We start from the raw sequence: 13,953 nt of genomic DNA on the forward strand, positions 1-13,953 counted from the left end.
CTCTCTCTCTCTTTCTCTCTCAAAATAAATAAACTTAAAATAAGAGATGGTGATATTTCAATGAGATACAGGCAAAGTGTTTTGCCTCAGTAATCGATAAATGATTATTGACAATCTATTATGTATGAAACATGGCAATCCCCTACCTAGCAGCTACTGTGCCCTAAGTGCTTGAACATCAATCCTGAGGAACTGATCTTGTTATTGTCCGCATTTCATTGAGGAGGAAATTGGGATCCAAGGGATTAAGCCTCTTGTCCAAGGCCACCCGAGTCAAGCTGCTGCCAAAGATCTAATGCACTATGTTAGCCAGCCTCTCTTGGTCAAAGGATTTAGAAGGCAAAGGACCCCAGAAGTTTTGTATTCAGTGAACAGGCTCCACAGGTGTCCAGCCTGGCCAGGAATCGTTTTGATCCATATTGCCTACCTCCCCTATCCATGGAATCAAAACAACTGCTTTCAGGGCCCTTTTTAGAGATTCCCTGCCCCAGCTACCCTACTCGTGTGCACATGCACACACACACACACACACACACACACGTACACACACACACACACACACACACATGTACACACACAAAGCCTTCTGGGGCCACTTCAAAGAAGTCCAGGTCAGGACACCCAGGTTCCAGCCTTCCTCATTCTGCTGCAGTGACCCAGGGGGAGTACCTTCTACCTCCAGTTCTCAATTTTCCAGAGGGAATTGGAATCCGAAATTTCAAAAAGCCCGGGTGCCTAGGTGGCTCAGTCATTGAGCATCTGACTTCAGCTCCGGCTAAGGGCATGATCTCAGAGTTTCTGAGTTCGAGTACCATATCAGGCGAGCACGAGCGGGTGAGCCCCGCCTCTCTCTCTCTCTCTCTCTCTCTCTGTCTCTCTTTCTGTCTCTCTCCCTCTCCCTCTCTCTCAGTCCGTTGTGGGATTCTCTCTCTCTGATCCTTGCTCACTTGCACTTTCTCTCTAAAAAAGAAAAAAAAGCACCCTTCCACCCCAAACATCTGAAATGCTTGGTAGTGCTTTTGTGGGAAACTTAGCTGGGCTTCCCCTTAGTAGGGGCTGCCCAGGATTTCTCCCACTGGTTGGAATTAGCCGTGTATCTCCACCACTGGTCTGTGAGCTCCTCCAGGACTGGGACTGGGTTTTATTTATATTTGGGGCTCGAACCCACGAACCACGAGATCATGACCTGAGGTGAAATCAAGAGTCTGACACTCAACCAAATGAGCCACCCAGGCGCCCCTGGGACTGGATTTTAGTATTGGCTGTAACTCTGGCTCCTGGTAGAATCTGAAATGTCCCAGGGGCTATTTACCGTTGAATCACTTTTTCCCCTTTTCATCTGAGAAAAGATGCTTCCTTCCACCCCAGGGCCCCCTGAGAGACAGAAGAAAGAGTCATAAAAGTTTATTATATGAAAGAACGAACATGGCTTCTGTACATCTATTTACAGAACAGACAGACATATTTACAACCAGGTGGAGGCCTTGGTGTCCGGCAGGTGCCCCGAGAAGAGTGAGGAGGTGTGAAGGCTCTCTCCTGGCTCCAGCACAGGGCACCTCAGCAGGAAGGGGAGAAGCAGAAGCTGGAGGGAGGGAGAGGGTTCTGGTTCTTCCTGAAGGGAGACTTGGCGGGCATGTAGCAGGTGGGACGGAGCCCAGGGTCCATGCAGGACCCTGGAAGTGCAACGGAGATCCTGGTTTGGGCCCAGAACATTCTTGGGCTGATCACAGTGTCTCTGGGGTGCTCTGGGGAAAGGTCTGTGCCCCCTCTGGTCCTGTTGCTGCCCGCAGCTGCAGAGGGGAGGGGTCCGTGGGGGTCACAGCTCGCTGGAGCGGACAGCAGGCTCCAGTTTGTGGGACAGGGCAGTGAGGACCTTGTCGAACTTCTCATAGCGCCGGGCCTGGTTGCTGCTGGCGCCCTGGCTGCCCCAGAGGAGGCGCATCTGGAACTCAGTGCTGAACACCTCCAGTAGCTCTGGCCGGGCCTGGAACCCTGCAAGGCAGGGCACAGAGGTCAGGGGACTACCATCCAGCTGGGGAAGGCCTGGGGCTCCAGGGCCTTGTTCCTAAGGCACCTCCCCCAGCTCCACCAGGAATCGAGCAACGTTTACTGATGAACATGAGCACGTGTGCCATGTATAATTTTTAAATCACTAGAATATAAAAATATTAATGTTAATTTGGGGGCATTTTTCTTTTCGTATTTTTCTGTAAGCTCCAAAGTTCTTTCTAAGAAATGAATACATTTTGCGAGTAAGTTTTTGCTAAGTAAAAAAAAAAAAAAAAAAAAAAAAATTTGTTCTCTCTGAAAAAGAAAAAGGCAAGAAAAACAAACACCAAAATATTCTCCCCACTTGCCTCTGGATAACTGTGGGTGATTTTTGTTCTTATTTCCTTTTTGCTCAGCTGTAATTTCCAGTTTATCTACAGTGAAGTTTCATGACTTAAATCATGCCTGGGGCAGTAAAAGATTGCTTTGCAAACAACCTTGTAAAGCAGCCCTGTTAGGACGTCTACTTCACAGATGGGAAGACTGAGGCTCAGAGAAAGATACACAGCTTTGGTGCTCTTTGAATCATCTCTATCCCTCCACCCACACCGGATGCCTTCTGCTAACAGTTGAACTGATAAGTGAGTGAAAAACGGGTAAGAAAAAAAAAAAAAAGAGGGAATGGAGCAGGCAAGAGGGATGGGGAAACGCAAGTGGACATTTGGAGGAAAGGGGAGAGCAAGTCCGGTGGAGGGAGGCCCGGCTGGCAGGACCAGTGACTTTCTCGCCACCCCGCCCCCGCCATTCGATCGGTGACTCACCTTGCAGCTTGACCTCAGCGTTGGTGTGATACAGGCCTCCATGGTGGGCCACTGTTCGGGCAGCCTCCAGGTGGGCCAGGATCACCTCCACACCGTGCTCTGTGCTGCCCCAGGGCTCAGGGCCCTCAGCGGGGGCCGAGTCACATTCCAGCAGAGTGATGAGCGGCAGCACATGGGGAAACGTGGTGTTGCTCAGCGGCGGGCCTTCTGCAGGGAGGCAGGCAGGTGCTTAGAGACCTCGGAGGCCCCACCATCCGCTCTGGTCCCAGGTAACAGGTGCGGCAGGGGGAGGGTCTTCCTGGGGTCCCTGACTGAGCCCCCAAGGCTCCCGACTCCCGAGGCAAGCCCCTCCTTGTGGATTCCTCCAGCTGAACCCACTGCAGCCTCGGCACAGCCCAGAGGGCCGAGCCTGGCCCTGGCTGCGGCACACACAGTCGCCAGGTGCAGAAAGTGAGCACAGGGAGAAGAGCCCACACTGAGCTCAGTCAAGCTCTCATCATCCACATTGCGAGGGTCTTTGCCGGCCCAGAGAGGGCTAGAGCCTGTCCAAGTTTACACAGCAAGGCGGGGGAAGTACCTTTGCCCTCGTTGAGGCTCTTGAGAAATGGCTTGAGCTTCTTCTCGTAGAGGATGGCACCCTCTGTGTGTCGCTGCCGAAGGGTCACCCATGTCTGCTCCAGCCGGGCAATCTGGGGAGATCAGACTGTGAGCGACCAGCCAGGAAAGGGGCCTGCACGGGCCACAGGCCACCCTGCTGAGTGGACACCCAGATATGGGATAATAATTATTATCACGGTCACCATTCACATATCAGGGACAGTGCTGACTGCGTTTCACAGTCTCTCTTGAAGCCCTTGCAACAACTCATTTTACGGATGAGGGAACTAAGGCTCAGATAGGGAAATGACTTGCCCAAGGTCATTCCAAAATTAAGTGGCAGAGCTGGGAATTGAACCACGGCCTCTATGACCCTGTTGTTCCTACTGACTCGGCACAGGAGAGCAAGTGTAGAGTGTGGATGAGGTTTGGGCTCTGAAATTAAACAGATCTGCTTCAAATCCCAACTTTTTCAGTCTCTGACTGTGTGACCTCAGGCAAGTACTGCTGTGCCTCCGTTTCTCCAGAAGTAAAATGGGACAATAGAGGCACTTACTTCACAAGATTGTTTTGAGGAATCAGTGCTTGTAAAGTACTCAGTGTAGCACCTAGCATATATTAAGTGCTTGCTAAATGATAGCCATTTTATATTTATTCTTGAAATTCACTTAATATTTGTCACTCATTTTACAGGTGGGTAAACTGAAGCCCCAAGAAGGGGAAAGACTCGGACTCAGTTCTCACAGTTACCTTTGCACAAATGCTGCCTAAAAGTCACAAAGTTCTTCCTGATTCAATGTACAGTCATCGCAAAGGATCGTATCCCAGGGCTCCTCCAAACAGCGACTACCTGAAGCCCAGCTTGAGATGCACCCCTCTGTACCTGAGCCATATCTAGGGCGCCCATGACCGCAGCGAAGCTGAACATGTTGCCCATGGTCCCCCGAAGTTCCGCCGCCAGCTGGATGGTCTTGTGCAGAAGCGCTGCCCGCTCCTCGGCGGAGCCCGTGCAGCCCAGGATGTCCACGGCCAGCATGATGGACATGGTGTGGAACCTGTCAGAGCCGCCAGGTCAGAGGGGAGGGGTCCTGTCACTGCTTGCGGTTGGGCGCCGAGGAGGGGAGGGGGCCGAGCCCAAAGTGACAGGTTGGAAAGGGTCAATGAGATTGGGGGGCGTGGCCAGAGCGAGGGAAAGCAAGCCCAAGGGCTTCTGATTGGTCAGTATAAGTCGGGGGAGGGGCCAGAGGCTTTTGAGCGCCAGGCTGAGGGGCTTGTGATCGATCAGCGGAATTCACCCGGCTGAACAGATTTAGGAAAGAAGAGTAGCTGGAGCTGATGGGCGGGGCCAAGGCTCGTGGAGTGTGATTGGTCAAGAGGGTGCAAAAGATGAAGCCCGAGATAAGAGGACTCCGTCTTTTGGGAAACTAGAATTGCTTGGAGATGCACCCCGGGAAGTAGCGATTCGTCGATGGGTAGAGGGCGTAGCCAGAATCCATGGGAGCAGGGCTGAGAGACTCTGACTGGCTAACCAGCCAAGCAAAAGGGCCGCGAGGTAGCCCGGGGATCCCCCCACCCTCCTCGAGTCCTCGGGCGCCGGTGCTTGCCTTACCTTTCCAGCAGGTCTAGTCGTAGCTGCCGGCCATGGGGGAGGGTGAGCAGCTCCATGCCCCAGCGGACTCCCATTAGGGTCTGCATCTCCTTGGTAACGCCCAGTATCCTAGCAACCTGCAAGGACGCCCAGAGGGCTGATTAATTTCCTGTCGCGGCTGGCCCAAGCCATCTGGGAGTCAGAGAGCTTTATCTAGGAGGGCAGCGTGGCTGGGAGGCCGGGTTTGAATTCCAGCTCTAACCCTCTGCCATGGAGCAAATGAACCTCATTTTCACGGAAATGAGGGACAAACGGGAAAATGCCCAGAGGTGTTTGATCTGTGCTAGAGGTGACCAGGATACTCTTATTCCAGAAGGCAAATCTCAGACCCAGGGAGGGAAAGGGCTTGTCCAAGGTCACACACTGGGCCGAGAACCCAGAGATGCTCCCTTCACGCCTAGCCCTCTCCACAGGGCAATATCTCTACCCCCCTTTTCTTGCTTCCTGAGCTCAGAGACCAATGTGGCCTCCAAATGAAGTAATCAGTGCCCCCCCCAAAAAACTTCAGAGGGAGAAACTGAGGTGCAGAGTCTGGGTCCTTAGATGGTCAAGATTTCATTCAAGCAAAGGCCCAGGCATTGACAATTTAAGAGTCTTGGTTATGAGTTTTGCTTATTTTGTCCACTAGGGGGCATGGGGGCTGGTAGTCTTGGCTTCTACGTTTTACATTCCGGGGAACAGCCAGGCTGAATCTTAGCAAGCTGAAAAAGTGCCCCAGGGAGCCATACACCGCGAACTTTCCCCACTGCCCAGTTCTAGTGCCAAACTGGAGGAAGCAAGACTATCTTGTTTTTTGTTTAAAAGGAGAAAATGAAGGCGCAGAGAGGTAAAGTGATCAGCCCAGAGTCACACAGCAAGTAAGGGACAACTGTGAAGCCAGAATCCAGGCCCACTAGCTATACTTGGGGAATTTAGGGGCTAGCTCCTCACCACCCCGACCTCTGTCCCAAAGCCAGAGGACAGAGGTGTTCTCTCTGCCCTGGTGCTCACCCAGCACCTACCAGGCAGTCAACTTTGGTGACGTGCCGGGCCAGCGTCCGGGCATCCACCTCTGCTAGCAGCTCCTTGACCTTGCGCAGGAGTCCCACCTCCAGTGGCCGGTTATCCTTGGGGATCAGTAGGGACTGGAAGGTGGCTGGGTTGAAGGAAGAGGTGGCTTCCACAATGGGGACCGTGAAGGCCCTGCCCCAGTCCCCCTCGGGGGCCCCATTTTCTGACAGTTCCTTTAGCCTCTCCCCGTAGCTCCTGGCCTGCCGGCTGGAGGCCTCAGCCGCTGCCCACTCTCGGCTGCCACGGACAGGAGGCTGGAGCTGGCAGTAATGGCCAGAGTCCGGGTCACTGTAGCTGCTAAGCGACGGTGATGGGGAGGCCTTGCAGAGCGTGTGGGAGGGACTGGCATAAGGGCCCTTGTCCGATTCTCCAGGGGGCTTTGGGGCACTTCCAGGACACAGCTGGGGTTCACTGGAGCGGCGGGTGACAGGGGAGGCAGGTAGCGCTGTGGCAGAGGGAGCTGCAGGGGCGGCGTGGACACGGGTCACTGTGGGGAGATAAAGGGAGAGAACTAGTTACCAGGGCTCCCCATCCAGTGAGGTTCTACCCTTTTCCCAAAGGACAGACTCCATCCACCCTACAGGGTGATGCCCCCACCTCCCTGCACCCAGGCCGGGCCCAACAGGCTCCGGCCAACTGACTGGGCCTCTATGATGCTCTTAAGTCGTCTGGACCCCAGGAATTCACACGCTCCTACCCTAAGGCTGCTGCAGCCTTGGGGAACCACTGAACTACTTGGAGATTTCCATGACTCAGGGATGCTAATAAGCCCTTGCTGGGAGTTCACTGTGTGGAATTATTTCTCAGGGAATTAGCACTAATGATTCATTGAGGACACATGTGCCAGGAGCTGGTGCCATGCTGGCAATACCCTGGTCAGCCACAGCAAAACCACCGTCCAAATTTAGAGGTGATGTATATTGAGCTCTTACTCCCTGCAAGATCCTTCTTTGCACATCAGTCCACTTAACCCTAACATCCTGGGAAGCAAGTATTTTCATGAGCCTCATTCTACCACGAAAACACTGAGGCTCAGGGAGGTGAATTGATCTGCCTGAGCTCTCCTACCCAGCAAGGGATACGGCTGGGGTTTAAATCCTCAACCCTGGATGCTTTACACTGCCATGTTGCTTAGAAAATGCCCAATAAATAATCTGTGGCAAGGAATTTCAACTTTTGCCCTCAGGGGAGTTGTTTTGCAGGGAAGTTTGTAGTGATGACAAGTCCGCGGGCCTGTGCTTAGGGAGGGATTTGTGACACCCTGTGTAGACCACACTGCACCAGAGCCCCTGCAGGCAAAGGTTCCTTCCAGAACGCCAGCCTCCCTGCACACTTTGCCTGCCACGTGGACAATATGCACTATGGCCCATGGAAAACACTCGTTTTTTTACTTTCAGAAACGAAGTAGTGGCATGTGTCTGCAACAGGAATTTTCTTTATATCAAAAAAAAAAAAAAAAAAAAAGGCACAGTGCTCTGTACTTGCCGCTCAATCTTGCTATGACCCTGAAACTGCTCTAAAAAAAAATTCAAGGCTATTTAAAAGGAAAAAAGAAAAAGAAAGAAAGAAAGAAAGAAAGAAAGAAAGAAAGAAAGAAAGAAAGAAAGAAAAGCACAACAAGACTAGCCTGTCTGAGCCAGCCATTTGGAAGCAAGGATGCGTTAAGTCCCAGCCAACGCAGGGCCTGGTAGGACACCCTACATGTGAAAGGCGCTTGACCCGTGGGGGCTGAGTATTGCTGTATAAGCCCCCTTCCCAGCATTTGAGGCCAGGTTCAGTAACACAGCGAGCCTTTAACAGGCTTCACTGCACTCTGGAGAATGCACTGGAAACCTCTTCATGCACAGTGCCTAGTGCCCAGTAAGGGCTCAACAAATCACTGCTGAATGAATGAGCCACGGATATGTTTTGTGTGTCAATATCAGTAGTTCTGCTGGCTGGTTTTTAGTGTAAATTCCTACAGGGCATCATTCTCAGTAAAGAGGTAGAAACACACACACTCACACACTGTAACAGAAGTCATCAAAGACGGAGCACACGTGCACATACAAGGTCACTCCCACTAGATCCCCCCCACCTGGCCCTCCCCCTCCAGTGGCCATACCAGTACTGTAGGCGGGGGAGCTGGGACTCTCAGAGATGGGAGACATGGGCGAGTGCAGGTCTGGGATCTGGTCCATGCTGAGGGCACAGCTGCGGATGGATTCCCGGGGGTGGGGCAGTGATGTGCTGTGGAGCAGACACCTTCATGAGCAGAAAGCCCAGAGGGCAGAGTCCTCAGCTGGCCTTAGGACTGTCACCTCTCCCTCCATCCTAGATTGACTGAACTTCAGAGGCAGAAAAGGCTTGGGGATTGTAGAGTCCAACCCCCCCGATTGGCAAATACAAACCCGAAGCCCAGAGGAGGAAGTGTTTGTGCAGTCCACCATCCACACGACTGCTCTCTTCCCGGAGAACCTTGCCCCCACTTGGAGAACTGTCTGAGAAGTAGGCCTAGCAGAAAGGATGGGGAGCCTAAGGGAACTACGACCCCCAGCCTGGCACCTCCTCACTGCTCCCACACTATGTTCAGAATGCCAGATCCTGGCACAATTACGGTCACTGGTTCTAAACCACAGGCAAAGCGGCTACTGCCCAAAGGGTTTCCAACCAGCAATTTCTTGGCTGATGGCACCCAGCGCAGGCCTAGGGAGATGGGACCCATGCAAGTGCTGGTGGCACAGGATGGCAGGTCTCTTTGCCAAAGGCCGGGGAGGCCATAGGAATTAGGGGTACAGACTTTGGAGTCGCGGACCTGGATTTGAACCTCGGTCTCACCCTTCTCCAGCAAGTGGCTTCGCCTCTCTAAACCTATCTCCTCATCTGTAAGGTGGGTGTGTACACAGGAGCCAGCTCCTGTGGACATGGGAGTTGACGAGCCTGGGCATAGAGAGCACTCAGCACAGGGCAGGGTGCACACTGGGGTCTCAGGAATGAGTCGCTGCTGTGGCTTTTCCCGGCCTCGTCTCACGCCGCCCCAGAAGCAACCAGGTGTCACCAAAATGTTGTCGGGACGTCCCATGCCCTGTGCAGTGGTTTGCACACTGCAAAGCCCTCTGCTCTGATGCCCGCCTTACCCTAGGCAGGTGGGTGGGGAGGGGTAGCAGCGGTGGCAGGGACAAGACGGCAGCCAGGGGTCCCCCTAGGCCAGGGGGCTGAGTAGGGGCCCTTTATGGGCAGGAACGTGGTCGTAAGAAAGGAGGAGGGGCAGGGCCCAGAGAGCTCAGCTAGTCATGGCAGAGCTGAGGCTGCAACCGGCACCTGGCTGCCTACAAACCCTTCGCTCGCCCTTCCTCTTCCTCGCTGCAGGAAGGACACTGAGGCTCCAGGACAATAATTCCGCCCAGTTCAGTGTGGCTGGGCCTTCTGTCCCTCACTAGCACTCTGATGACTGATACCCTGACTTGCCAAATGGGGAGACGGAGGCCTAGGGTGGGGTCCTCGCTTACCTGGTGGGGCAGCCATCGCTACGGGTGACCTTGTCGGCGGTGAGCCCGTCAGTCATGGTGACGCTGCGCCGCTTCATGTGGCTGCCCTTGGGGCCCGAGGGGCTGGAGGGGCCAGCAGCCTTGCCACTGCCCTGGCCCAAGCCATAGCAGGCCTCCAGGTAGCGCAGCGGGAAGGTGCGATTGACGGGGCAGTAGATGATGGCCCCGCTCTGTTCGGACACAGCCTTGCGACTGCCCACGTGGTACCGCACGAGGGCGGGCACGTGGTCGAAGCTCTCCTGCTCAAACAGGTACTGGATGTGGGTGTAGCTCTCACCCGCCTTCACCACGACCTTGTTGATCTTGAAGTGCAAGGCCTGGTTGCGCCAGCGGCAGGTGAGGACATAGTCACCCAGGCTGGTGAGTGAGTCCCGGATGAGGAAGTCGCCATTGCGCTGCACCAGGGTCTCTGATACCTGTGGGAGGCAGTGGTCAGGCTGGAGTAGGGCAGGGACAGGAGAGGGCCAGACCCAGGATCTGGGGGACACAGTGAACAGAGATATCTAAAGTTTGGGAGGGAGGAAGCAGTGACCCAGATTCAAGGGGGCAATGCAGCCACAGGCCCTGGGTCTGGTGCACAGACGCTCAGGAATGGGAGGAATAACACCCTGGAATGTGTGTTACGGGGACACCGAGTCTGGGGGCACTGGCGGTCACACGATCTGAAACTCAGGTCTCAGACCTGCTCCTTCTTAGGGCCCGAGCTGGACAGAGTGAATTCCCAATCCTCATTCCTCCAAGGACGCTGTGTTCTCACATGGCTCTGGGCCTTCATACCCTCCGGCTGCTTTTTCTGCCTGGACCAACCTTCCCACCCTGCCCACCTGATGAATTCTTATCCATCTTTCACTGGCCTCTCTCATCAGTGCCCCCTCCTCAGGGCTCGCCCACATTCCCTGCTGGGCACTCCATTCTTGCACTTCCTCCACTGGGCTCTGACTGCCTACCCGTCAGCCCCCACCTCGGACTACCAGCCCTCCGGGGAAGCCACCACCCCTTTTCTCTCTGCATTCTTGGTGCCCAGCACAGGGCCTGGCAGAGTTGATGCTTGACAAAGACTGAGAGCATGGTGAGAGAGGGAATAGGTGACTATCAGCTTGTCTGTGCCTCAGCCCAGAAACTCAACTGTGCCAAAACTGAGACTCCTTGGCATTGACACTCACTAGCCAAATGCACGAGAGGCCAATGTATAGCCCCATAGAGCTAGACCTCATTGCCATCCACTCAGATTGAATCTACCAAGCAATGGGTCAGAGCCTATCTGGGCAGGGCTGGCCAAGGTGGTGGATGGAAGCATCTAGGGCTGAAGTCCCACCCGGGGTCCACTCACCTCACGGGGGATGCGGCCATGGTACCAGGCATGGCTGCGGAGATCTGTGCTGCTGAGTTTGAGTTCCTCCTCCAACTCCTTGTGCAGTTTCTCAGGTGAGGAGTCCAGGATGTACTTCTCCTTGGAGAACTGGGCAGGAGACAGCAAAGAGTTGGCTTCCAGTCTGAAGCCCCCTTCCTTCTTCTCTCCCACCCCCTCCCCACCCCAGGTGAGCTGCTTTCATCCTTGGACCCTGGGAAGACTTAGGCACAGGTGCCAGAAAGGTCCTCACCCATGAGTCCCTAGACCAGCATGAATAAGGAAATCTCAATTAGTCCTACTATGTTCCAGACCCTGTGCTATGTGCCAGGGGTAAATGAGGCAATAAACAAACCAGTCCCTGTCCTCAAGGAAGCTCCTAGTCTAGGAGGGGAAGCAAAAGCGACATGAACATTTGAGCAGAATAAGGTCAGCACCACCGTACTGGACAGCGGCAAAGACCCGAGCGGCTTTTAGGAGGCAGAAGATAAAGTGTAGGCGAGGTAGAGTGGTCCAGGAAGCCTTCCTGGAGGGCGTGGAAACAACAAAACACTCATTCTGCACCAAAAACACCAAACAGATCTTGCCTTGGGAGAGGGAGGATTTCTACAGGTGGATCTGGGAGGTAAGGCAGCAGGTACCCAGGAAAAGGCATGGACAAAAACTTAGGGCTGGGCGGACGAGGATACATTCTGGGATGCTGAATTATACAGTGGAAGGCTGGAGGAGGCAGCTATAAACAGGGAAGCAGAGGCCCCCACACAGACATCTCTGCTGTCCTTTACAATTCCCAAAGCCCTTTCTACCTTGCCATCTCAAGCAATCCTGGCCAGATGGGGAAACTGTGGCCAAGCAGAGAAGCCAAAGGGCACTCAGTGGAGTTAATGCCCAGGACTACCCCCCTCCCACCTGCCAAAGAGGGAGACTCCTGGTTTCCTGGTTACTGTGGCCCAGGGTTGAATACCTAAGAGCAGAGGGAGAGGAGTTCCTGCCACCAGGTGCACCCCCACCATGAAGCCCTGCCCAGTCCTGGCTGTGCCATGTGAGTTCTCTGGGCCTCAGTTTCCTCCTCTGCAAAATGGGCTTAATGACAGAACCTGCCTCATTGGATTCCAAGGATGAAAGGAGATAATACTCCAGAGGACCCATAGATGTCCTTGTCACTGTGAGGACATGTGAAATTACTTTCTCTCCCTTCCCCCAACTCCAGGCCCCAAAGATGACTGCTCTAGGATAGGTAGACTGACCCTGAACTGGCCAGGACAGATGAAAGGGACATTAGAGGGCCTGGCTTCGGTCCAGGTGACAGTCTTTCCCCAGGACCCCCTACTCACTGGGTCCAAGGGTCCTCCAGTCCACTCCCTGCCTTTTCAGACTTCTCAAAGATCTCAGAGCCTAACTCTGCAGCTCCATTCCCTACCCCTCTGCTCCCACACTGCCTCAGTTTACCCCAACCCACACTGCTCCCAAAACACTCTAATTCCCAGCTTCAGAGATATCTAGAGTCTCTGACTTCATTATTTCAACAATGATTAAGCCCCCACTCTGGGACAGGTCCTGTGCTAGGGGCTGAGGCCCCAAGGTCATCAAGACGGGTGACTTCTGCCTTAGAGGAGCCATGCAATTCCAGGTTTTCTGAATGTTTAGAGATGCACAGAGAGCTCTGGGAGCTAAGAGAGTCCCTCCTCATCTAGTCAGGGAGTAGAGTCCCTGAAGAGGTGATGTTTCCACGGAGGCCTGCAGAAGGACTGGATGAGCCCAGCAAAAGCATCAAGGCAGGGTGGCAGACAGGCAGACAGGCAGACAGGTGGGCAAAGAAGAGCTTCTGGGAAGAAAGTGGCAGAGCCAAGGTCCTGGGGTGGGGGAAAGTTTAAAAGGGTCAAGAATGATGGGGGCAGGTGGGGCAGGGCCGTCAGGCTGCCGTAGGGGGCTAGAGGCCACAGAGGGCTTTTCAAGAGTCAGTCTGCTGTGTGGAAAGTGGCTTAGTGCTTTCCAGGCAAAGGCAGGGGAGGGTGGGGCACAAGGGTGGGGACTGGGGAAAGGGTGTTTGTTTATGTAGCCTTTGACCGGGTATGGGGAAAGAGGGTGGAGGGGTCAGAGATGATTTCAGATGGGGATCCTGGGAGGACAATGAGATACTCTGCAAGGTGAGAAAGGCAGGAGCAGGAGCAGGAGCAGCTTGGTGATGGGCACATGAAAACCTGGGCATTGAGAAGTGTGTAGGGCTCTGGGACAGATGGTGGGGGTCAGTGATGGTACAGGTGCTCAGGAAAAGACAGGTTCTGGGGATGGGGATTCTGTACATCCTCCTCCACCCCGGGTAGAAACTGATACCCCCAAAGGGCAGTTAGGCCAAGCACTGAACTGGGGTGGGGGTCCCCTCAGATACCTACGCTTCTGTATGGAGTTCCCTATTCTTCGGGGTCCTTGGTCTCCCTCCTTACATCACCCCACACCCTGGGGAGGGAAGACTGTGAGTCACAGGGGAGAGGACAACAGTACCCCAGCCTTCTGGAGTTCTTGATAAAAAGCATGTAACTGAGAACTCACCCCAGTTCCACAACTGGAACAAGACGGACATAGGGCAACGAAGGGGAGCGGGTTGTGTGGTAAAGAACCTGGCCACCAGACTCTGCCCACCACTGTGTGACCTTGCGCTAGTCATTTTCCCTCTCTGAGCCTGAGTAGCCTCATCTGTAAAGGGGGTGGGGGTGGGGTACTGGGATCCACTTTTTCAATGGTCACGGAAAGAATCTGGGGTAACCAACTTTGTCCTCCCACATACTGAGGGTGGGGAGCCCTCGGGTCCTTGTGCCCTCCTCCTCACTCTCGACTTGGGGGTCCCCAGCTCCCAAAACTGGGGGTGGGGGGTGGGGGGGGGGCGTTGCGGGCTGGGGCGCGTATGCAGCATCCTTGAGCTCGGCGCACCCCTATTGGCCAGAGATGATCTCACCGCCTCCCCGCCTGCGCGCG

General features: G+C 54.3%; 1 protein-coding gene across 14 annotated transcripts in view; it reads right to left on the reverse strand.

Annotated features, from left to right (window-relative positions):
• Positions 1 to 1,389: 1,389 nt before the first annotated feature.
• Positions 1,390 to 13,953, reverse strand: part of SH2D3C (SH2 domain containing 3C) — a 29,881-nt gene continuing 17,317 nt past the window's right edge. For 11 of the 14 annotated variants that reach the window (XM_060608565.3, XM_060608568.3, XM_081790952.1 and 8 more), the window contains 9 exons: positions 10,963 to 11,091; positions 9,594 to 10,048; positions 8,210 to 8,349; positions 6,057 to 6,592; positions 5,017 to 5,132; positions 4,291 to 4,462; positions 3,388 to 3,499; positions 2,811 to 3,017; positions 1,390 to 1,992 (listed from right to left, as the gene is read on the reverse strand). In XM_060608565.3, coding sequence (XP_060464548.1) covers positions 1,817 to 1,992; positions 2,811 to 3,017; positions 3,388 to 3,499; positions 4,291 to 4,462; positions 5,017 to 5,132; positions 6,057 to 6,592; positions 8,210 to 8,349; positions 9,594 to 10,048; positions 10,963 to 11,091 — 2,043 coding nt within the window. In that variant the 3' untranslated portion in view covers positions 1,390 to 1,816. The remainder of the gene's footprint in view (positions 1,993 to 2,810; positions 3,018 to 3,387; positions 3,500 to 4,290; positions 4,463 to 5,016; positions 5,133 to 6,056; positions 6,593 to 8,209; positions 8,350 to 9,593; positions 10,049 to 10,962; positions 11,092 to 13,953) is intronic. The other 3 variants (XM_060608567.3, XM_060608573.3, XM_060608572.3) reach the window with 1 other exon arrangement.

Source organism: Panthera onca, chromosome D4 (genome assembly GCF_046562875.1).
Source record: "Panthera onca isolate mPanOnc1 chromosome D4, mPanOnc1 haplotype 2, whole genome shotgun sequence".
In the NCBI taxonomy this organism is placed as follows: Eukaryota; Metazoa; Chordata; class Mammalia; order Carnivora; family Felidae; genus Panthera; species Panthera onca.